This window comes from Alosa alosa, chromosome 4 (genome assembly GCF_017589495.1).
Source record: "Alosa alosa isolate M-15738 ecotype Scorff River chromosome 4, AALO_Geno_1.1, whole genome shotgun sequence".
NCBI lineage: Eukaryota > Metazoa > Chordata > Actinopteri > Clupeiformes > Clupeidae > Alosa > Alosa alosa.
In genome coordinates this window covers 23,646,196-23,671,501 of record NC_063192.1, presented here as the reverse complement: position 1 = coordinate 23,671,501, position 25,306 = coordinate 23,646,196, and the positions used below count along the sequence as shown (strand labels likewise).

The 25,306-nt window shown below is 46.8% G+C and overlaps 1 protein-coding gene across 1 annotated transcript in view; it reads right to left on the bottom strand.

The window, feature by feature from the left end:
• itga5 (integrin, alpha 5 (fibronectin receptor, alpha polypeptide)) overlaps positions 1-24,628 on the bottom strand; it is a 50,024-nt gene extending 25,396 nt beyond the window's left edge. The window contains 16 exon segments of the mRNA XM_048241379.1: positions 108-221; positions 360-405; positions 541-729; positions 1,229-1,437; positions 1,717-1,769; positions 2,383-2,439; positions 2,643-2,686; positions 3,082-3,126; positions 3,307-3,340; positions 3,342-3,439; positions 3,554-3,599; positions 3,696-3,757; positions 3,970-4,093; positions 5,112-5,212; positions 10,733-10,863; positions 24,244-24,628. Coding sequence (XP_048097336.1) covers positions 108-221; positions 360-405; positions 541-729; positions 1,229-1,437; positions 1,717-1,769; positions 2,383-2,439; positions 2,643-2,686; positions 3,082-3,126; positions 3,307-3,340; positions 3,342-3,439; positions 3,554-3,599; positions 3,696-3,757; positions 3,970-4,093; positions 5,112-5,212; positions 10,733-10,863; positions 24,244-24,446 — 1,556 coding nt within the window. The 5' untranslated portion in view covers positions 24,447-24,628.
• Between the last annotated feature and the right edge of the window lie 678 nt (positions 24,629-25,306).

The following is a 25,306-nucleotide window of genomic DNA, read 5'->3' as shown; positions in this document are numbered from 1 at the left end:
GCTGATGGGGTTTCCCTGATAAGAGCGGGTGTGTGTGTGTGTGTGTGTGTGTGTTTGTGTGTGTGTGTGTGTATGTGTGTGTGTATGTGTGTGTGTCCATCACTCACCAGGAGACGGCGATGGTCTCGTTGCCACGGGTGATGACGCAGTGCTTCTCCTCCGGGTTGATCATGGCCGGGTGAACCACCAGAGTCACGCTGGTGTTGACGATGGGACGACCTCTGGACATAGGTGGCACAGTGATCAGAGGTATGAACGCAACATTCAGAATGTAGGAAATGGGATCAGCTGTTGATGTAGTGTTGCATGATGACCATCAGAGGAAAGGTGTGGACTGCAGTGATGTAGCTTGGACATACCTGTACACTACTGCTTTGTCAGCTCCAAATGCTCCCACAATGAGATCTGTTAGGAAGATACAAGATCCATTTCCTTCATTCAGTTCATCCGATCAGTTACAATGGCCCTACTATGGGGGAGACAAATGAACCTACTATGGGGGAGATCATATTCACACTGGCCCCAAATGTCTCAGCTCACCTGGGTAGCCGTTCATATCTAGGTCTTTGTTGCCACGGAGCGTGAAGCCAAAGCTGGCAGGTAGCGCAGACGCCCACTGGCCCGAGATGACCTGAGAGGGTTTCTCATGGAGCCCGCCACTGTGTCCATTATAGATGTGGACTACTCCCTGTTGGTCCTCCCCTCCAAAGGGACAGCCAATGGCAACATCTGAAACACAGTACAGAAAGACAATTACAACAATTATGAATGGGGAAGATGTGGATGGAACAGTAGATGAAATCCTAGGAAGGCATAAGAGGGGAAGAGTTGAGAAAAGAAAAGTGAACATGACATGAGAAGAGAAGAGAAGAGAAGAGAAGAGAAGAGAAGAGAAGAGAAGAGTTAAGGGAAGAGTAGAGAAGAGGACATGACATGAAAAGAGAAGAGAAGAGAAGAGAAGAGAAGAGAAGAGTAGAGAAGAGGACATGACATGAGAAGAGAAGAGAAGAGAAGAGAAGAGTTAAGGGAAGAGTAGAGAAGAGGACATGACATGAAAAGAGAAGAGAAGAGAAGAGAAGAGAAGAGTAGAGAAGAGGACATGACATGAGAAGAGAAGAGAAGAGAAGAGAAGAGAAGAGAAGAGAAGAGAAGAGGACATGACATGAGAAGAGAAGAGAAGAGAAGAGAAGAGAAGAGGAGTTGATTTTCGAAGCCCGTCTCTCCTCACCGTTGAAGCCGTCCTGGTTTAGGTCGCCGAGTGGGGCGATGGAGCTGCCGAAGCGGGCGTAGAGCTCTGTGCCGGTCAGGTGGGGCTGCTGGGGCTGCAGGTCGAGCAGGCCTCTCTGCAGGTACACGTACACGCGGCCCCTCTCCTCCAGACGGCCGTCCGTGTCCCACATCATGAACATGGGCGCCCCCACCAGCAGGTCCATACGCCTGAACACAGGCCAGTGGGAGTCACACACAACACACAACAAACGCAAACCCCACTAAACATACTGTATAACTGTATTTATGTACTTTACTTTTTAAAACAACTTTTTTAACTATTGCCCTTTTATGCTTTTTTTTTTTACTATTATTCTTTGGTTTTGTTTATGGAAAGCACATTGAATTTCCCCTGTGTATAATCTTGCCTTGCCTTGTCTTGTCTTAAATACCGAGAGGCCTAAAGGCTCTTTGACTGGTGACTGGTGGTGTTCAGTGGTTACTCACCCATCATTGTTGATGTCAGTGGTAGCCACAGAATATCCATAATACGATCCCATCTGCATAAATAATTAACACATGTAAACACAGCAGAACTACTATTAATATAAATAACATTCCGTAATGTCATGGATTACAGTCATGTAAACAAACAGTGTATTGTACTCTTTTATTGACTCTGGCTGGGTCAGACAAAACCTCTTGTCTTTTGTTATGGCAATGTCACAATGCACTGTTTCTCCAGCTAGACAATTGCTTTTTACAGTTGTTTTTTTTTGTGGGAACCCAAAAGCTAAGAGCCCACCAATATTCCCAGACTCTTTCGGTAGACAAATAAAGAGGGTTTGATTATATTTACTCAGCTGAGGCAATCAGGATACACAAAAAAGTTTTTTTTTTGAGAAAAGACGGAAAAAGAAAAGAATTAGTAAAAAGCCGTGGTTCTCATTTGTGAAAATTGCCCCTGCACTTTTGCTTCAATTAGTGTGCTTTACTGCTAACCACAGAGTCCTCCGTGCCAGTTTGGAAATGGTTTTGCTTATATCATCATCATACGCACTACACTGTGGGCACTAGATGGTGAGATGAGGGGCTGGGTTGACCAGACACGAAACCGCACATAGCCTAAAGAAACATAACAACCATGAAAAGAGAGTACTGAGAAAGACGAACCTGTTCTCCAGAGAAGGTCTTCACTTTAGTCAAGTCAGTCCCATTCAGGATGGAAACCTAAACGTATGAGAAACAAACGGATGAAAGATGAAAGCAAATCATTCCAGTTCACATTTTTGTACAAATGGTACTCTTAAAACATCTTTTAATGATGGTTATCATTATATTCATCAAAGTCAAGCACTTAGCACTTCATCTTCTCCACACTGCTCCACCTCCCAACAGTGAACAGAACTACATGGTCAGAAGAGGCTTCTTACCAAACCATGCGACCAATTTCCTTTTGGGATGCCAGCCACAAAATCTGAAAAGCAAAAAATACATGGTGGGAAAAAAGAAAGGATTCATCAAATGGAAAAGACATTAAGGAGTGGAAACATGGAAATGTCTGGAATCCTCAGGAACTCTGAGAATCTCTGCCATTAGCATCAAAACGTTTACTCATTTTGGCCTTGGGCTTGGTTTATACCATCACAATCCAAGTATGTAAGCATGTGGTTGCAGGGTTTACACCTTGAAATGATGTAGAGAGAGATGTGGCAGAAGATGGTTTGTATAGTGTCTGTGTCTGAGTGTGTGTGTCTGTTTGTGTGTGTGTGTGTGTGTGTGTGTGTGTCTGTGTGTGTGTGTGTGTGTGTGTGTGTGTGTGTGTGTGTGTGTGTGTGTGCACGCCAGAGAAAGCCAATAAACAAGGCTCACCTTCTACATTATCCTCAGTAAACTCTCCCGCTGTTACTGAATAGCCTGAAAATACAAGAAAATCCAGTTAGCACTCTGCATTGGTCAACTACATACAGTACACAGTGTTGGACAGTTGCATATGATCCATATCTGATCAATGTCAGATTGAGGATTAAAAAAAGAACATATTTGTGAACAAAATAGAATTGCTCATTGAGACTCCAAAAGGTAAGCACATCGTACCCATGTAGGTGTCATCGATGATACACTGCCTGGGGCTTCTGCTTGGTCTGCATTTCTCCCTCCACAGAGGACAGGAAGTAGCCTGGATAATAAGCCTTGATGATCTGCTCCTTGACTGCTGAGATCACCTGACCTGATATAAACAAGAGGGAGGAAGGCCGGAATGTGAGGAAATTAAACTGGAATGCTTACAAACATCTTGGGCTTGAAACACAATATGTAAACAAGGTATTAAGGTGTAGTTTACCTTGCCAAAAGAAGCTGCCTGGTCCTCCCAATACAACCTTCCCATCCTAGAATGTGAAGAATTCAGATGAATACTGAGATGTCAATCTGCATCATTTTATCATTAGACTCTTCCTAAACTTCTGAGATTACAGAATCCATACCTTGGTGAAGTCAGCACTGAAGCCACCTTGACAGTACCCTTGGCCCGATTCTGCAGAAAGTTCTGTAAGAGACACAAAACAAAAACAGTTTTGAGTGTTAGGCGAACAAAAGCCAGGGAACAATTACAGTCTTTCAAATGACCCTACACATGATGAGCCGGCTTGTAATGGAACTCCGTGCCAAGTACCATAAATGTTCACTGTGTCTTATTACTGGACAGGATACAAATGAATGATTGAAGCAGATACAAATGAATGAAAGGTGAAAGCCTACCTGTGCGACATGGAGCATACTCCACAAACTTGGTGAAGTTATTGACAGACAGAAAGCAGGTTCCTGTGGAATCAGCACGCTGGTCATCTTCCTTTGTTCTCCAGGAGTAGAGAGGAGCACAAGCCTGCAGTGGAGGGAGGGAGAGAGGGAGGGAGAGAGGGAGAGAGAGAGAGAGAAAGAGAGAGAGGGAGAGGGAGGGAGAGAGAGAGAGAGAGAGGGAGAAAGAGAGAAAGAAAGAGAGAGGGAGAAAGAGAGAAAGAAAGAGAGAGAGAGAAAGAGAGAGAGAGAGGAGAAAGAGAGAGAGAGAGAGAGAGAGAAAGAAAGAAAGAAAGAAAGAAAGAAAGAAAAGAGAGAGAGAAAGAGAGAGAGAGAGAGAGAGAGAGAGAGAGAAAGAAAGAAAGAAAGAAAGAAAGAAAGAAAGAAAGAAAGAGAGAGACAGGGGGAGAATGTTACTCATTCAGAGAGAGAAAATCTGCTCCTGACAGATTTCTGTCACTCAATTGCAGCATAGTTCTGCCAACGTCAATGGTTCAGTTCCAGAAGAACATGAACTAAAACAAGTGAAAACAGAGTGTGTAAGAGTGAGAGAGACACACATGGTCTTCATGGTAATGAAAACACACAGCTGAGGTGAGCAGAGCGTAAATCCTGGGAGAGGTCTTCATTACATCTGGAGCAAAGCAACCATGACAGAGAAATCCAGGACACGTCCTCCATAATCCACCCACAACACAACACCTGGGCTTTGATGTCAAGGCCGTCCAGAGCACAGGGGCTTACCCAGAGGTTAGACCTCCAACAACCTACTCTAGCCTCTACTAATGACTCATGCCTGACACACAGCCCATAACATGCAAGTCAATTTAGGCAACACACAGCATATACTTTTACAGGACTTGAACATTCTAGTGTTCCTAAATCTTAGTCATGTACAAGACTCAGTTGAACTAAATGAGCTCTTACACCTGTGTGAAACCGACCAAAAGAGGTGATTGTTTTCGATACTTTCTTTTTGTCTGTGCCGTCAGCCGACCTTGAATGACAGTCAACCACAGTTCACGACCTTAAATGGAATTTCATCTCTGTCTAGACAGGCTGCCTGTAATAGCGCCCACCCATTAGTGCACACGGTGTGGTCTTACCAAAATTGTGTCGCCGTGGGAACGCACGGTCGCTCCAAACCACTGGTGAGACTTGTACTCCCCCTGTCTCTCTGTGTTGTTGATGGTGATTGGGCGATTGCCTAGAACAAAAAGACAAGATTTTTGGAGAATCAATCAACTATCACAAACACACACACAGACAGTCTCAAATATCACAGCATCAGGTTCTCAACCCCATGCTCCAAAGCCTCATCAGTCCTGACCACACAGCATTGAATTCCAATTCGGAGCAAAATGATCAATACATCTGCTAATCTGGTTAGTCAAAGATCCATAAAAGGAAAACATTTCTGGAGGGTTCAAATGTCAAATCGTGACCTTCGCTAAACTGACTGCACCACCCTCTTTCGTGACCTCTTGCGATGTCTGTAGTGACCTCAGTGTTTGTCCAGCCAGCTGACAGGATGCTCAGATTCGTGTCATTTGAGAGGCATGAGAAAAAGACAGATGGCTATCGGTTCGTTCCGTTGTGACATCTGTGATGCCAGACCAAAACTGACTATGTTTTTCATACCGCTCTGAAACAACACCACCACAGCTCAGCATCGGCATTTCAAGGAATGCCAGTCCGACTGGAGTCTGGAGCGTCCGAATCCCATGCCCCGCTTCAGACGTCTGGAGCCCGGAATGTCAACTCCGCTTAGATCCTCTCCTGCACATCCCTGTGTGCTGACGTGGACACTCTCTCCATCTCCACATCTGTTACCTCGACCTGAATCTGAAACACGGGCCTGAGAGATTCCAGGCGGCGGTTCATCACTGCGAGATCTCGGGTTGCGCCACAATTGCGGGCATGATGCAACCGAGGGCCTGTGGTGGTGTGGCGGAGGGCTCTGGGGTCTGGGGGTAGGGAGGGGGATCAGGGGGCAGTCCGCAGGCTCCCTGCCCAGCAAGAGCAGTGCCGCTGTGGGGAGGGAGAATCCAGTCGGTGCCGGAGAGGGAAAAAAAGACAGCAGAGGGGAGACCTGTCCAAGGAAAACACACCACTGGCAACGGCCAACCGTCCATCAGCTCTACAGCTAGCATATACACACACTCTCACTCTCGCCCTCTCTCTCTCTTACACACACACACACACAGTCTATCAGCTCTACAGATAGCATACACACACACACACACACACACACACACACACACACACACACACACACACCCTTCCTTTCTGTTTATCAGTCTCACTCACAGATAAACACACCCTTACTTATTGTTTCTCTTTCTTTCTCCTCTTTCTTTCTTTTGTCTTTCTTTTGTTTTCTCTGCCGTGCGCATGACTTCGATCTGTGTGTTCTGCATCCCCTCCTCTCTTGCTTATTTTCTTCTACTCATCCTTAATCCCTTGTTCATACACATTCACACCACCTCTCTGTCTCCCTCGTTCATACACATTCACACCACCTCTTTCTGTATCCCTCGTTCATACACATTCACACCACCTCTTTCTGTATCCCTCGTTCATACACATTCACACCACCTCTCTCTGTATCCCTCGTTCATACACATACACACCACCTCTTTCTGTATCCCTCGTTCATACACATTCACACCACCTCTCTCTGTATCCCTCGTTTATACACATACACACTGCCTCTCTCTGCCCAGTGTCCCATGCGTTTATATTCCAGCTCATCATTCTCTTTCGCTCACACAGAGTAATATCATCTCTTAGTTGCTTGCTGTCCATCACTTTTCCTGACTAACACTCTGTCTGCAAGTCTGTCTCTCCAAACCCTTCTCTTTGATCCTGTAGTGGGGATTAGCATCCTCTAATAACATTATGGAAGAAGTGCTTCTCCATGGCCGCCTCCTGGCTTTCCCCCTCAATTTCTGCCTCCCTCTCTCTCTTTTTCTCCTACTCTCTCTTTTCCCCCCCTGTCCCTTTCTCTTTCTCTCTCTCACTTTTCCTCTCTCTCTTTTTCTCCTTCTCTCTCTTTTTCCCTCTCCCTTTCTCCTTCTCTCCCTGTGTGCCAAAGAAAAGAAAGCCCGCGTGTCTTGTGGGCAAACAGCAGTCTGGCTCCAGCATGGATGTGCTTGACATGCAGAGAGAGTCGGAGACGTTTGGATTATTATTTCCATGCGGACCTGGCCGTTGCTCCATCCACCCCGGCGTTAGACGAGAACTGGTCAGAGATGAGGGGAGCTTTGGGTTGGAGGTGGGGGTAGGGTGGGGATTTTGGCACATAGATCCTTCATCTAAACACACTGCGAGTGGAAATAAATTGAAGTGTCTGTGATAAGGCTGTTATTCAGTGTGCCGTGCATTCAAACAGCAGAATGGCCGCTGGGAACGCCAAAGGAAATGGTCGTGGGGAGTGCTATTTTTATGACTTTTTTTTATCTAGCCAATTTTTGGGGGGGGGGGCTTTTTTATCATTTTTTTCCATGAAGACAGGCATGCATTCAAGAACAACAATAAAGCATTGGCCTTTGTTCAGCTTATCGGTCAATTGTGGTGCACTAGTCCCTAAGTGGGCAGACATGTCAGTGTCGGAGTTTGCTGGACGAATGACAGGATGGGGCAGACTGGCATCGCCGCTGGCGTTCCACCCGGGACGTATGCCACCATGTGGCGCCACCGCATATCATTTTAATTGAGACTGCGTGACACTGGTGGTTATGAAAAGCGCTATTGGGGCCGGCCGGCCAGTTGGCGTCACAGCCAGGAGTTGTTCTCGGGACAGTGGCTGCAGTCATGCGGCCTGCCTGACTGTTCGCGCGAGTGCTCTGCTGAAAGACATAAGATAATAAAACACAAGAAAAGAAAATACACTAATCGCCTTCTCCCCACTCTACACACACACACACACACACACACACTGGGCCAAAGGACAGGACTGGGCCTCTTTCTCTAAATCCACTTCTCAGGGGAGTTGGGAGAGCATGGGGTCTGGAGAGGGGGCATAGGGTCTGGAGCGTGTGTCTCCGTCTGCTTTGAACCTCAGCAGAAATAGAGCCATTAGTTGGGGTGGGGTGAGGGGTGGGGGCAGGGGGGTCTTGATGGGTGTTGTGTGCACACTGGGGCAGGGCTGGAGAAGAGGGCCAAGACAAATGTCCAAATTCAGTCGTCATCACATCAGACGGCCCCAGGGACGCACTGGCCGTGGAGGAAGGGGGGGGAAGGAGGTCAGATGGGAGAGACAAGGAGAGTCGGCTTTCTTTCTTTTCCTTTTTCCTCCCTCCCTCTCTCGCTCCCTCCCTCCTTCCCTCTATCTTTCTTCCGTCTTATTCTCTTTCCATCTCTATTCCCCATCAGTCTTTTTGCACTCTTTGTTTACGCAGCTCTTCCTCCATTCGTCTTTTTATCCATTTAAAGACTTTTCCTCTCTCTCTCTCTCTCTCTCTCTCTCTCTCTATCCATTTAATGTGGATCTCTCCCGGCTGTTATCTAAAGAGAGGGGGAAATGGCTAGATTGGCTTGGGATGTAGCAAGGAGGCTCCTCTCTCTGACCGTTTTGACCCAATTTGTGGAAGCACTGATGTGGGTCAAGGGCAGTCGTGGCAGACCCCACAAGCAGCAGTGTGTGTGTGTGTGTGTGTGTGTGTGTGTGTGTGTGTGTGTGTGTGTGTGTGTGTGTGTGTGTGTGTGTGTGTGTGTGTGTGTGTGTGTGTGTGTGTGTGTGCATGTGTGTGTGTGAGGCAACTTAAATACATGTGGCACTGTATGTGCAAGTGTCAATATTTGAGTGAGTGTGTGCTTGTCCCTTTCAAACATCTTAACCATTTTGTAGTATGAACAATTTGGTACGGTAGTGATATCTGGGAAAACCAAGGAAGAAAAAATAAACAAAAAAAAGTTAAGGTCCTTGAACATTCTTCAACAGATGAGATTTCTATAGGCCTACAGTAGTTACTGACATTTCAACATTAACCTTTGAGAACTACTGTGACACAACACTAGGTCAACTGTCATTTAGTGTTAGTCTAATGAAGTTACACTTTCCATTTGGGGTATTGGGTATCAAATTAAAAGCAAAGCTGCTGCTGAACCGAATTAAGCCAGACTTCTTATCGACTGACGTTTTACACACAAGAGGGTGGCGACCTGAATAAGAGCTTTCATTGACTCCCCGCAAATCCATCTTGTCAAGCAAGACAAATGTTTATATTACCGTCTGTTTGAAACTCATGGTAATGGAATGAGAATGAATGAATTAATGTATGAAAAGAAGGAGAGGAGGGAGTCAGTCTGCACTGGACTGAAGCACTAAGAGGGTGATGGCATGGCCAATGGATTCTGTGACATATATGTGGTCAGTATCAGGAAGCACCACTGGTAAATCAAAAGAGAATATTCTTTGCCGTTTGTCCCGCTAGGCTAAGTCTGGCATCTGATTCTTTTATGTTTGCTGTGTGGCAATATGAGGACCTAGTGCTGGTTTGGTTGTCTGAACTGCAGTGTCAGCATAGTTGGTGATTAGCAAGAGTGAGAGGAGGCCACAGACGTCTAATTCTAACTTGATGGCCTTGAGTGTTCGCCTCATAAACAGGGTTTAGTGGCTAATGAGTCCATGCGCTGGAAGACGATTTATAGTTTTCAGTTATAGTTTCAACAACTGGCCCCTCAGGACAGAGTCACTTCCTACTGCCAGTAAACCCCACTTTTAAGGCAGCATCCATAAACCCTCTGCAAACGCTCAATTGCCTCCTGTTTAGAAAGAAACTCAAGTGTCCCCTCCAGACTTCCCCCTCTGAGCAGTCATGAGGGTCATTTAATTTGGAGGCACTGACAGACCGTGAAGGAGCCGCCAGAGCAGAACGCCCTGACCAGGAACCGCTAGCTCTTCTTCCCCACTGCCCAACACTCTTGAAGAGTGGCCACTTAAAACAGGAACGGCCCTTTCATTTCCACTTCAAGATCTCCTCTTCCATCAGACGTCACACCGCGGCGCTCGGGACAATAAAAGGTAAGGAGAGGTCACCTAAGGGTGACCTGAGGGCACCACGACACGAGAGGAAGCCCAAGGTGGAGTCGCTTAAGGAAAGGAATGAGTGTCCATCAACAAAGGAACTGTTTGGTTGTAGGAGGCAGAGGAAGTGGGGTGCACCGTCTAATCCTTCAAGTCAGCCATTTAATGCCCAGGGTATTGCTTCACCATGGGATTGTTTGGAGAACAATGCCTTACATCCATTAGTGGTTCACGAATGTTGACTGTGTGGGGGCTGGTTCTTCTGATATTGTTAAACTACTGCTGCTTATGCATAGCAGTGGTGAGACCAACATGAGTACTTGAGGCATGGTTTGGGTGAACGGATATGACAAAATCACCCAAAAATTCCAACAGACAAATCCCAAACTTCAACTCCTAGGCAATCCAGTGGCCAATCCTTACCTTCATCATTTTACCAACTGTTTATTAGTGTTGGTAAGATTACACAGGAAAAGCCAGGAAGCATCGACAGAAAAAGAACAAAGAGAGTTGGAAGGCCTAGGGCAGAAGTGCAGTATGGAGGATCGCCCCTACACACACACACAATGAGAATGGAGCTGTGGCAAAATGCATACAATGGGGAAGAGAGGGGAATAAAAAACAAACAAACAAACATACAAACATAAAACAAACAAACAAACAAACAAACAAACAAACAACAAATACAAGGCTTACCTTCATGATCAAACTCTATGCTGTGGCAGTCTGACTGGCCGGTGCTCCAGGGGCAATGGAAGACTGAGCCGCCCTGATCGATGTCCACCTGGCTGGTGTTGGCCTTTGGTGCACCCACCACTATACTGACACTGCAGAGAGGAGAAACACACACACACACACACACACACACACACACACACACACACACATGAAACAAAGGCATCATTTACACACATTCCAAATGTCCTCCAGCATTACAGCATAAGTGTGTCATAGTGCACTGAAACTGAAACAGAGACACTGATGGTTCTGAGAAGAACAGTGTTGAACAAACTCACACAGGATGTTACATCATAGAACTTCTTAGAGTTCCTTCTCACATATAAAAATGATAACAGCTGATAAACACTAAGTGTGAAGAGCGCTTAGTCAAACTAATAAGCAGTCTCACTGGAAAAGTACCACGCAATCAGAGATTCAACTTATGACCTTATGAACTGGCATTTCAACTATGAGGTTCTAGAAATGGAACATAAGTTATTAGCATACTTGACTGTGACAAATTGGGTAAGACTCTTAAGGCAAAATAAGAGGGTTTCAGATGGTAATGTTCTGTTCGGGTTACGCAACACTTGGTGGCCATGTGTACTTGTTAGTTACCCTGCTGGTGAACACGTGATGTGCCCTCACAATACATACACACATGCACACACACATACACCATACACAGACACACACACACACACACACACACACACACACACACACACACACAAGCGCCCTGCGGGACAAAGTCAATGGGAAAACAAGAGAGCAGACCAACTAAGTGGAGGCACTGCTGTTCCCACAGCTGTGAGGGCAAGTCCCAGAGGAGTCCTCCTATACATACACATATGTGCACACACACCCACACCCACCCCACACACACACACACACACACACACACACATTTATGCTATCTAAATAATTCTCTGCTCTTTACCATAAGTGTGAGAGCAGCATGGACACCCATGAGCATATGTGAACATCTACACAGGCTGGTACTTCTGAGAGGCCTTAGGTTAGAGACACAGCTCTAACCCCCCACCTCTGATCCCCACCAAACTCATTCTCTCTCTCTCTCTCTCTCTCTGTGTCTGCGTCTATCTCTCTCTCGGCCTCTCTCTGTCTCTCTCTCTTTCTCTGTCTGTCTTTCTCTCTTCCCTCTCTCTCTCTCTCTCTCTCTCTCTCTGTGTCTACGTCTATCTCTCTCTCGGCCTCTCTCTGTCTCTCTCTCCTTCTCTGTCTGTCATTCTCGCTCTCTCTCTCTCTCTGTGTCTGCGTCTATCTCTCTGTCTCTCTCTCTCTCTCTCTCTCTCTCTGCACTTCTAATCTGAGTCTAATTTTCCGAGAGACGGCACGGATGGGTACCGCGCAGCCATGACCTCACTGTCTGTAAAATTACTATCATTTCTTTCCTGTCATTAAAGCACAGGCAGGGAGAGGGGGAGACATCAAGAGAAAAACAGAGTGTGTGTGTGTGTGTGTGTGTGTGTGTGTGTGCAAGGGCAGAGAGGGCATGTGTGGAGAGTGGCGTGTGCCTGTGTGTGTGTGTGTGGGGGTGGCTGTCACAGGAAAAGCACACCCTCTTCCTGCTCAGCTCAGGGTCAGCTGCTGTGTTTAAATCATGCCAGCTATATGTGCCACCCTGCACCCGGTCCACAGGCAGACCAATCTCGTCACTGACCCATGCCAGCTATATGTGCCACCCTGCACCCGGTCCACAGGCAGACCAATCTCGTCACTGACCCATGCCAGCTATATGTGCCACCCTGCACCCTGTCCACAGGCAGACCAATCTCGCCACTGACCCATGCCAGCTATATGTGCCATCCTGCACCCTGTCCCCAGGCAGACCAATCTCGCCACTGACCCATGCCAGCTATATGTGCCATCCTGCACCCTGTCCCCAGGCGGACCAATCTTGCCACTGACTCATGTCAGCTTCCTGTTGACTAAACAGAGCACTTAATGAAGAGAGAAAATTACTTTTTTAAATGAAGTACCTTAACATCTACTGCTCACACATGCCTGCTGTCACATAAGTAGAGACGTTGAGTTCTAGCTCTTCAACTCCGTGAAATATGTATGGAAATACAAGAGCAAACTTTGGAAAAGTCTTAATAATAGGCACAGAGACACACAAAATGTCACACAGCAGTAGTCCATTGCAAACTGGGTACGGATTTCATTTCTTTCCAAATATGGTGACAGAGCAAGAGCACCTGTGCTCCGGTCAGCAGGAGTCTGTGTCTGAGTGCAGCACAAAAACACAGGTACAACGGGCACAGCGGGATAGTTTGAAGCTGAGCCGTTTGGACGAGCCCGCTGGACATCAAAGGGATAATTCGTAGGGCTCCCAAAGGAGTAGAGAGAGAGAGAGAGAGAGAGAGAGAGAGAGAGAGGGAGAGAGGGGAGAGAGAGAGAGAGAGAGAGAGAGAACTTCAAGACAGACAGGAAGTGAGACAGAGATGAAGGGATAAAAGGCAAAGAGGGGAAAGAGGAGGGGGGAGGCAGGGCATGAGGCATTAGGGGTTTAAGAGGTGTCCTGGGGGTCACCAAGTTCCATCCTCTCTCTCCAGGGGGTCAGGTTCCTTCAGTGTCTACACATGCAAAATGTGTGTGTGTGTGTGTGTGTGTGTGTGTGTGTGTGTGTGTGTGTGTGTGTGTGTGTGCGTGCGTGAGTGTGTGCATGTATGTCTGGTGTGTGTGTGAGAGTGTCTGTTTATCTGTGTGCATGTGTGTAAACACAGCAAAGGCTATGAAAGAGGAGAAGAGAAACGTGTTAAAGACAGACAAAGAAAAACAGAAGAGAGAGAGAGAGAGAGAGAGAGAGAGAGAAAGAGAGAGGGAGAGAGAGATGGGGGAAGAGGGCAGGCACATTGTGTGTTGTCTTAGAGGGGGAAAGCAAAACAAGGCACTCTTCCGGCCTAGAGGAACTCTCCCACTCTCCGCATGTGTGTAGACTCAGGGCCAATCCCAGAGGTGCCCCTCCACTCCAGCAACCCAGTAATGCAGAACGCAGAGCGACACCCCCGCCACACATTCCCACAATGCACCTCTTCGAGGCCCTCCAAACGCTGTGCAGGGGTGATATGGGGGGGTGGGGAGTCATGTGACTTCCTCACAGTTCCTCGCAAGTTCAACTCAATTCCTCTTATTTGTCCAACAGTTTTACATTCTACAGAAGTCTGGGCTTGTGTTTTTTCTTTTCATTTTTCTAAAACTTAACACCATACTCGATCTCACACACTCAAGCCCCAAGCTGTGAAATTTGGTTTGCATGAACCACAGCCTCTTCTCAGTGTGAAAAAAATATGCAACGTCAGCGCTGCCGTTCGTGCTGGACGGAGAGGCAGCTCGCTTCTTAAGCGCTTAACCTGGCGCTGGGAACGCGTCAGGCAGCTGTGGACCTGCCAGAGCCAAACTCCGCACACGTCCAACCTACCCCTGCACAGACACTCTCTCTCACACACACACACACACACACACACACACACACACACACACGGCTGTATGTAAGCAAGGGTACTCCTACCTTAGTGTGTTTTCCTACTTATGAAAGCAAGAAGTTAGAGCTAGCAGAAGTCATCAAATAAAAAATTGATCTAAGTATCCATTACCAAACCTACTGGTGAGTGAAGAATCTTTATGCGCAGAGTAGTTAAAAACAAGACTATATTATAGCATTTATGATATTCACTGTTTTTGGTTAAACTTGGACCAGGGTGTGGGGGCTGGGGGCTCCCATGTTGAGCTTCATCCAAAGGAAAACATGAACAAGAACACAGGAAAACAACAACACAAAGAGAACTGCTTTCATCAGCATAATGAGTCCTGTGTAGAGGCTCCTGCCTTGCCTTGCGCATACACTCAGCCCTCACACCTTGATAGTGATCTGCAGGAATTGTAAATACGGAACAATTAGCATATAATGGCTCCTTATCTAAGCAGGGATCAGTCTAGTCTTAACTGCCTCCTCTGCCCACTAAGAGACTAACTGCTAGCATTAGCATTAGATAAGGGTCTGATTGTTGTTGGCCCAAATGCTCAGCTTGGCAGCAGCTTTGAATGGGGTGGGTGGATTTTTCCTCTGTTCTCCAACAGGAAAGACAGCGGGAGATTTCCCATGCAGGCTGGCTTTAGGCTTTTTAGGGTAATATATGGTGACAACTAGCATAGGTGGGTGACTCACGAGGAAGTTGTGCATCACCTGTTGGGGTATTATCTCTGCTGATAAACAATGTGGTACAATCATCACTCATAAGACAGCTGTAAACCAAGATTTGAGTACAGTGGTACAGCTAAAAACTCCTGTTAATGAACCCTTAGTTAGTGCTGTTAATGAACCCTTAGGTAGTGCTCCTTGGTCTCTTTGTCACTCATTGGGTTTGTTTACTGCTCTACAATGAGGCAAACCATGTTCCCCCGATTTTGGGGTCACAGCTGACTTCATCTCTCTGTCAGCAGGGTTGGAGGTAACTGGCTCCATCCATTTCATCCCTCTCACTGGATGCACGCCTCTGTAAACATAAAGTGTTTTTGACTGTTGTCTGAAGGGCGAGGTCTAGGACAGAGCAAAGACACTGTGGTGGTCCTGGAGATGAATGGGGTCACCTGACCTCAAAGTCACAGCGCGTTATGCTCTGCTGATTACAGAGCCTGCCGCCGCAAGGACGAGCTGCACTTCTCCTGATGAAATACTGTCCCTGTCTGGTCCAAATCAAATATATCTAAACACATTTGGCAGCCGGACACTCTGTGGCAATGCAAGGAGAGGCGTCTGTGTGTGAATCGCCTTGGGGGGGGGATTGAGCAATTCTCCCGGAGGGATTTAGTGGTGGAAAACCCTTTAACAGTGGCTTCCCAAGAAAATGACCACTGCCGTTTCCCTGAAGAGCGTGCCAAACACCCACCACTAACAGCCTCCTGACCAATGTCAACATTGGGGCATTGATTAAGCTAATTAATTTAGCCTGCGCTAACTGCTTACCGAGCAGCTAAGTGGTAGGGTGAGCCTGGGCTCAGCGAAAAAAACTCCCTCGTTTGAGGGCAAGCTAATGAAGGGGAAATTACGTCAATAAAAGGGACTCAGTGGGCCACATTGCTGTTTATTTGCATGGAAAACTACTGATGTGAGACTGTCTGAACCAGCCCATCAGTGTGGAGTGTGGGACAGAGGTTAGTGCAGGAGGCAATGAAATGCCAAATGCCTTTGTTCACCCCCGTGACACACACACACACACAAACACACACACAGACACACACACCACCCCTGCCCAGACACATTCCTTCAGTTGTTCCGCACTTAATTGTCTTCCTCCCAGCTGCGAAGCTTATGTCACTCGAGCACTATTATAATTGCTAAAAGCCACAGTGGTTTACCTCTAAATGGCAAGAAAAATTTAACAATCACATTTTCATCACGACGCGCAAGCAGGCGACTGCTGCGTTCATCTGCAGTAGGCCTAAAAAAAAAAAAAAGGCCACCAACAGCAGCCAAGAGATGCTGTCATTTGAAGGGCATGGAGAGTCTTTGGGGGCTGGTGGGAATGGCTTAGCTATGAAGATTGAACACTCCGATTGACCTCATAGAAACACAATTACCTCACGATCCTCTCACTCAGGCTCAGCGTCCCTGAACAACACCGTCTGTCAACACCCGGCCAGTAGAACGGGCGATTCTCGAGCCAACGGCATTTCATTACGCCGGGACTTCGGCTCTCGTCATTCGTCGCTTGTGATTAACTCACAATGGCCACAAGCTCCGGTCCAATGGAAAAGAGTGAGGCACTTAAAGTTTATTTAAAATGAGTTACTGTAGGTCATGTCTGAAGCCCGATCTGCTTACGCTCACTTGCACTGTCACTCCTTCAGCGTTCATGCCAGAAAAATCACACACTAAATCATATAGACCCTAATTCAGTTTACCCACACATAATTACAATGGCTATACATAGACAGAACACTCACACTTCCGCAGTGTGTGTGACAGAAATTGAATTAGTCTAGATGTGCACCCTGTGACTCCAACTGAACCTGCAATAAGCTTGACCTCCGTTCATCTAGAGCTGATCTGGGAGGCATCCAAAAGTAGGAACGGTCTCTTCCTCAACGGTCAGGTTAGCCTGAAAAGAGCGCATGGCCCTTGGCATTGGCTCAAGGTCGGGGTGTGTATATTTGTGTGTGTGTGTGTGTGTGTGTGGGTCTGTGTGCCTGTAAATATCAGCCGACAGCTCATACTTTCTCTACAGTTGGTGCTGTGCCATCTTCCATCAAGTACACCATGGCTCATTGCTATTGCTGTAGTCCTGAGTGTTTATCTTCCCCTTATTAAGGAACAGTATGACCTGGCCCAGGATGGCTATCAACATCACCCAAAATGAAAAATCCTAGAGTTCCTAGGTGGGCTGTCCAGTTGTTTAAAAAGCAGACCTCAGGAGTAAAACAATCTGTTTGGCATGTACCTAAATCCCCAGCAAGGTTACATCGATTGGCTCAGCCAGAACTCCAGTAGTGTCTGATTCTGGGGCTGAGAATGCTATCTAACGTAACATGCCTCATCCACAGGTGCGCCCTGTCCGAGGCCTGCTTCTGCACATGCTCAGTACTGCTGTGTGTTCCAGGCAGCTCATGACTCTCCAGGGGAGCCAGCCGGTGATGAGTGAAGCAGGGGCCTCTGGGATGGCTGCTGGAGCACTGCACGCCACTCTAGAGCTCATGAGGGAAACAGCTGAGCAAGGGGCCAGTCTCTCTCAAAACACACGGCAGGGGAGGTCCGCTTCTGTCAAACCACAAAATGCCTTCGCAAGGGATGTTAAGTTTGAAAGGATGATTGACGTTAAAAATGAATTCATTTATCCTGAAGAGACAGTAACCTTAACCTCATCAAAAAGACAGAGATAGATAGACAGAGAGAGAGAGAGAGAGAGAGCAAAGGACAAACAACATAGTGAAATTAGCTGTCAAAATCTGTTTCTACTAATGCAGTCAGCTACTTAATACAAGAAGAAACCTATACGGTCAGGGTGTGCTGTTTTTCTTTAACCACTTCTTTCTAAACAAAAAAAGTGTGTGGCTACGATAAACACCACAGCCCAACCCCCTTCCGTGTGCACGCATACACACAGTTGCCGGATTTTAATGTCACCACAGAAACATTTCCTCTCAGAGGATAAGTCTTCAAGAGCAGGAGGCCTACAAATCAGCCTTACTGCACCAGGTGCAGAGAGGTTAGCCAGGGCCCCAGAGATTTGTTGTGCGCCCTCGTCTGAGAGAAAGACTGCAGTGTAATGCAGGGGCAGGCAAATTACTGCATCTCTGCTCCAGAAAGCCAGAGTGTCCATGTGTTTCGAATCAGACCTGTACTCCTTCAAGAGGAAGCTAAACACTGCAACCATACATGGGCCAAATGACAGCAACATAAAACAAGAATGCTCATTCAGGACTGAGGCGATGGTGCACATGTTTAAAATTAAGACATTTATAATTCACCAGCATAATTCACCCTGTTGACCTATCTATATGAGTCTGAAGTAGAGTAAGACAGACTTCAGGGAAATTATGGTAGAAAATTATGGTCTTAGAAATGGAGGAAAAGTTGAGCTCTCTACAAAACCGCCAACCATGTCATTTTCCTTCAGCAAGGCCTTCACAAGTGGCAAGACAACAATTTGAAAGCACCTAATTCCAACTATATAAACATGGGACGTGGTTTCCAACCTTTCAATTGCCCTTTGCCAAATTGTAGCTCCCCTTTGCTCAGGGCAGTCGTAACTCACACCTCTACAGACCCCAAGAACATGGTCCACAAAGTGTTGAGTGCTATGAGCCATTCACACCTACAAAACAACAGGCTTGGAGAGGTGCCATGGAATTTACACCCACAGAGTGACAGCTTGGTTCCGATGTGCATTTTTTGGGGGGGCAATTATCTTAGCCATTAGAATTAATGGCAATGTCTGCCCAATCGCAGCCCTTCTTTGTCTTTCAAATCCTACCAGCAGGATACTAACCATCCAAATTATCATATAATGAGGCTAGACTATTACTGTTACCATTAACCTGTCCAGTCACCACTTTGTCTGACCCAGACAGGCAAAAACTCACCAGGCGTTACAGAGATTAAAATCTACCTGAGGAAGGACCCTAGACAATGAGCCACTACACTCCTGGGTGATGGCCTAGAGGCAAAATCGTGGAGCCCAGAGAAGGACTGCCTGGTGTGTTAAGCCAATTCTAAAATGTTCACACACACACACACACACACACACACACACACACACACACACGTCTCCCATTATTCAAACAGACAGTAAATCCAGACAGGCCTTAACTGTTACAGGCAGACAACAGCATGGCCTCAGTGACCAGACCACTTGCACCTATTAACCTTCTGCACCACTCGACATGCTTCTCTATCTGAGCGACTGCAGCCAGACACGGGGCAAGAGGCCCCGTAGAGTGGAGGTGGAGAAGAGTAAATAAATAAATAAATAAATAAATAAGAAACACGGTCACATGGAAAGACTCTCCTCCCAAAACACAGCAAATCATTTCTGCTGTTGTTACAAAGAGCGCCATTGTTCACCAAGAATACGGCAGAAACATGGCTGGCTAGCCGGAGAGAACCTGGGTGAAGAATAGCTTGGCAAGCACTGCACACTTACCGAGAGAGGGAGAGGGAGAGGGAAGGAAGAAAGAAGGAAAGAAAGAACCACACCCTCAATTTCCAGATGGACCCTTGACTACAGTTTATAAACAACCTAAAAACAATAAATGCTCTCTCTGCTGAGAAGGGAAAGGAAGTTCAAATACAGACAGGGACAAAACATGGCCGCTTTTAGCACACACGAAAAAAAAAACCCTGAGCTCAAGGTCTGGGGTAAATATTGGTTTAGCAGTAAGCTTGAATAAGTGGGCAAAACTGCGAGGGTGTAACTGAACGTGAGCGAGTGAGGATGACTTCATTCACGGTATGTCAGAACTCAACCATCTATGATGTCATGCAAAAGAGTGGTCTTGAGAAAACACATGCTTCATCCCTGTGCAGAGACACAGCCCATCATAAGGCTGCTGTGTCTACCCAGATCTTTTGGGCAGGGACGGCCAAACTTTCCCATCCCTCTGCTGCACAGAGCTCGCTTTGTAATCATCTGCCACACATGATTCCATTTCATTAAAAAAAGAAGAAGAGCTGTCTTCAAGAGCTGTGCCTTTTGCTCAACCGACTTCAGCAAACTGACCGATGGTAGAATGGGCATATGGACAGACCCCCTCAATGTTATCTGGAGATCAACACACATGCAGTCAACCCCCACACACACACACACGTCTGTCCAGCTATGTGACCTCTGACCTCCCGAGGCACGGCGGCTCATCCCTTTGTCCTTGCCAGGAGACAGAGATGGAGAGGGAGGCTTATGGGGATAGTCATGGGGTGAATTTTCACCCCTCTATCCTTCTTTCTAACCTTCTCTCTCTCTCTTGCTCTCTCTGTTTATATCTTGTCCTCTCATCTCTGTGATAACGCTAAAGCTGCAGGCATGTGCTGTTTGTCCATGCAAGACCCCAAACAGGAAAAAAAACACCCATGTTTTCACTTCCTGCCATTTTGCATTGATGCATCTGTTTTGTATCCTGATGCTTTCTTATCCTCTCTCTTTCTCAGCTCATCTTCTGTTGCCCCTTGTCTGTCACTGATGCACTGATGAAGTCAGTCTCTCTCTCTCTCTCTCTCTCTCTCTCTCTCTCTCTCTCTCTCTCTCTCTCTCTCTCTCTCTCTCTCTCTCTCTCTCTCTCTCTCATTGCTCATAAATAACTGTCGCTCTCTGTGCTACTGACAACAGCCCTCACTCAGGGTTCACAAACCCTAGCCTCAGGCGGTCTTCCACGGTGGTCCATCCAGAAGCTCTTAATTCTATTAGTGCAGGGCTGCCTCACGGCACGCATGGCTTAGACATGCATGTCCTCCCTGGACCAGGGGCATCAGGGGCATCTCTGGACTAGATAGAGGGCTGTTCACAGGGTGACAGAGGAAACAGTGTGTGAGAAAATGAATGAGGGATAGACAGTTGTGGGTCCATGAGAGAGAGAGAGAGAGAGAGAGAGAGAGTGTGTGTGTGTGTGTGTGTGTGAGTGTGTGTGTGTGTGTGTGAGAGAGAGTGTGAGAGAGTGTGAGAGAGAGTGAGAGTCAGTGTGGAGACAATCTGTGTTTCTTTGATTTACCAAACTTCAGACCCCCAAGACAGCATATTGTATGAATCTGGGAAGGGAGGTGCATCTTGTGTCAGCTTTTAATGACTCTCTGACATCAGAGACAATGAGATGGCTCCAGATTTCGCACTTCAAACATTTCCGTGATTTGGCAACCTTTAACTCAAACATCCAGATGTTTGTCAACTTGCACATTTATCATCTGTGCCTGCAGCCTAGCCGGGCTCCCCGGAGTCTTGGACAGGAACATGATGACGTGGAGCCCGCTTAGCACCTGGCGCTCGCGAGATGAAAAGCACCTCATACTTCGGCTACATCTGGCAAGCGTGTCAGCGCCGTTGCATCATGCTGTTGCCGTGGAAAACACTGAGCCAGGAATTTTATGAAGTCTTTGGATAAGGAGCTCTCTGGGATAGCATGTCCCCTCTCACATACACATTTCATAGACCCCCCACACACACACACACACACAGCCTGGCCTGGACCACGGTGGGGGTCACTCTGGACACTGGATTCCTGGCCCCTTTGCGGTGTGACGTCCCAGCTGCTAAAAGTTCAGATGAAGTCATTGCCAAGAGGGCTGCAGCACTAGCTGTGACTTCATCCCTCTAAAGGGGCCAGAGCAGCCAGACACAGAGGGGGTGGGGGTGTTCATACCGATGTTGATCAGTACATCAGTAGACTGATGCAGGGGGGTAGAGGTGTAGGAGAGGCACACACACACACACACACACACATTAGTACTGGAGCACACACACATCACTGAGTCAGTAAATGGTGGCGTCACACTTTAAATCATCCAGCTTTTCCCCTGTAAAGCCTTTAGCCAGACAGGCATGCAGAAAGAAGTGGGATGTGGAGCGCTCTTAAATAGAAAGACAGGACAGAGAACAGCCATAAAGAGGGGATAGAGAGAGGGGAGAGAATGGAAGAGTGAGAAATACAGAGACAGAGAGAGAGAGAATGGGAAAGAGAGAAAGGCAGAAAGAGACAGAGAGGAGGGAATACGGAGGGAGAGACAGACAAATAGAGTCTGAGTGAGTGAGTGAGTGAGTGAGTGAGTGAGTGAGTATCCTAAACACAGCAGGGGAGAAAGAGCAGGGGAAACTAGAGCCATGATCAGCCCACTCAGCGCAAAGCCCCTTCACCGTCTAGACAAACCAGTGGACACACACACACACACACACACAGCTACAAAGTCTGCCCAGTCAGTCCCTCTTAGGACTGCCTGGAATCGCATCAGTTCATTTTAAGAACTCTTAACAAAGGCAGGGACAGGAGTCTCTCTTCTGATTGGCTCAGAACAAACACCAGTATCAAACCCAAGCACACACACATGGCTAACGGTGATACATGAAGCCTGTTTGTGACTCAGAGAGACCACTGCCTCATAGGTCATTCACCTGGTGTTCCCGACGTGAGCTGCCAACTCATCAGCTTGTGATGTCTGAAACCCCTAGTCCTGCCCCAACTCAAGACACTCAGACAGACCCCTAGACAGAGTTTCTGAGGAGTGGTCATCGACCAGCTTGGGCACTGTGATTCACAGTGGTAGGCAGCACAAGGTCCCATTCATATCATTTCAGCATGGCTTTTCCTAACTCAACTCAGCGCAGCACAGCACAGCACAGCACAGAGTCCCATTCTTTTCCAACAAAGGTTATCTGCTGTCGGCACTGCGTGGTCACATGCGGCAGAGAGTGCACACAGCCCGGCTCGGAGTCGCGTGTACTCGGGTGCGGAGCTGAGAGGAGAGGATGTAAGCACCTGTAATTATGGATGATTACAGGGCAAGTGTCCGCTCACTCAATCCCCCCCCCCACCCCCCACCCAACCCCATGAACATCACATCACATCACACAGGCTATCCTGTCAGTGATGTTCCCTCTCGCTTAGCTCACTCACTAAATATGGCTCCACTGCACAGCCAGCTGGTATCATCTGATACGCAAGGCAAGGCATGACATTAGGGGGTTGTGAGCTAATGTGGAGAGAGCAGAGTGCCGTGAAGGTGACAAACTGGATGGTGAGACAGTACAAAATTACAAATACCATTTCACACACACACACACAATGATACACTGATTGATACACATACACATACACACACACACACACACACACACACACACACACACAAACACGCACACACATACACAGAGACACAGAGAGAGACACAGAAGCATCTTAGTCAATCACCACACCAATTGTGTATCACACCAAAATACACATTCAAAAGCAAGACAACTTTACTTTTCCCTCTCCAATACCAAGCTAAACACCACCACAGGACGTAAAGATGTGACAGATACACCTCTTTAGGCATACCCACTCACAATGGGTCACTCATCTGATGACCAAACACTACTAACAGCTGATGCTGAAAGTTGCTCTTGGGCATCCCTTTCCCACAGTTTGTGAGTTAATGGATGGGGACTTTTTAAGATAGTTTCAGCAATGCTTGTAGATGAATGGTGGTCTGCATGCCAAAACACACAACTTGGAGCTTAGATAACCTCACTCACTCACATACAAGACAGACAGACATACACACACGTTCACAGACAGACAGAGGCACACACACAAACTAGATGGCCCTTCATGCCTGAATATATGTTTATTTGTAAAACAAATATAAAATAAATAAATAAACTATAGCCCCTCTGCATGGTGGCATGTTTTCTTTTCGACAGCCTTCGAACGCCTGTGGTGAAACAGTAAATAACAGCCTATGATAGTGAAGTTGATTGCACTATTGCCGAGAAGCTGCGCTGCTGCGGCATCACAAAAGGCAAACCCCAAACAATGACACGGACAGCGTCAGTTGGTCCCTATCCACACCAACGGCAAACAGCTTAAATGAATGAACTTCTTAGTATGAGAAAGGCTAAACCGGTAGACAAGTAGTTTCCCACCCAACACTTAAATCCATTTATTCGATCAATCTAAGTTAACTTAATTTAAGTAGCCTGGGGTTTTCTCAAAGGATGGTGGGGCAGGCACTATAGGTGTGAAGAGGCTTAGCAGTACAAAGGTAACCCGCTTTCTTTGTGACTGGTATTGAACACGTTTTTGTCTTGTCAAACACCTTTTCTTTTTTCTTGTTTGGACTTTGACTTTGTCAGCTAGGTTATTTCATGTCGGTTCTTAGTCGCTTGAAATAAATTCTACATAAAAAGGAAGATACTGTGCATTGTTAAGACACGTTTACATTTTTATCCCTTATCAATAAAAACATTCACAAATATCTCCATTACAGTAGGCTATCATTTTACCTTGAGCTGTTGGTCAAATAAAAGTCCACCGCATATCCGAAGTAGCTACCCTCTGGTCCGCTGTAGACAGCAGGGTTCTCGACGTCCAGGTTGAATGCGGCACATAGTTGTAGAACTATGACTGAAAGTCCAAATGAAAGGAGCCGAGCGCCTTGACTAGTAAGTTTTGATTCCGACTTCGATCGATGCCTTGTGGACCCCATATTATCTTATTAATCCTTTTCGTGGTTTATCTTCTTGCAGTCGTTTGTGTTATCTGCTAAAACAAAAGAGTTCGAGGGGCTACAGTGTCTTCACTCCTTCCCAAGCCCTCTTGTCCCAAACGCACCCACAGTGCACGTAACGTTATCTCTGATTCTCCGTCGGTCTCTCTCTCAACCTTGCCAGATCCTCAACCCTTGTCTCTATCTCCCTCTCGCAGCTTAATTGAAGGGATATTGGAAAGAGGGAGTTCCTTGGCTCGTGACAAACTTTTGGAGAGGTGGGGCCAGCTTACTGATTCACAAAAGAGGGAGGAATCCCTGTCAGTCTTGCTTGAGTTTGCATGGATAACGCAATGACCCCGAAAAAAAGAAAAACTTTTTTGTCAGTTTGAGTTCGCTAGTTTCTGTGAGTGGACATTGTTAACCATTCCATTCATATCCTTCTTTTGATTGTTTTTACACAGAGGGATGGAGGGGGTTGAGAGAGTCACATATATGTCTTGTTTAATGAATTAATATGGCATAATAGGCATTGGAATTGTTGCGTTAAACATATCGTATAGAGTCGGAAGATCTTCTCGACTCCTCTGGTCTAAGCAAGTATCAGAACCGAACAATGGGAACGTAATCCTATTTATAATAGGCTATCTCAACGTCCTGCAACTCACCGCTGAGGGGAAAAAAGACGTAGTCTATGTAAGCGCGTAATGGAACAGTGCGATACTAGCAGGCTACTTTCGCACCTTGAGTCATATAAACCATACGCACATGGAGGGTGGTTGCTCTCTATGATCTGTACGCATATAGTAGGCTACTTCTGTTAAATTAGAGCCACCCGCCTGCTTCTGCGGGAATGACCG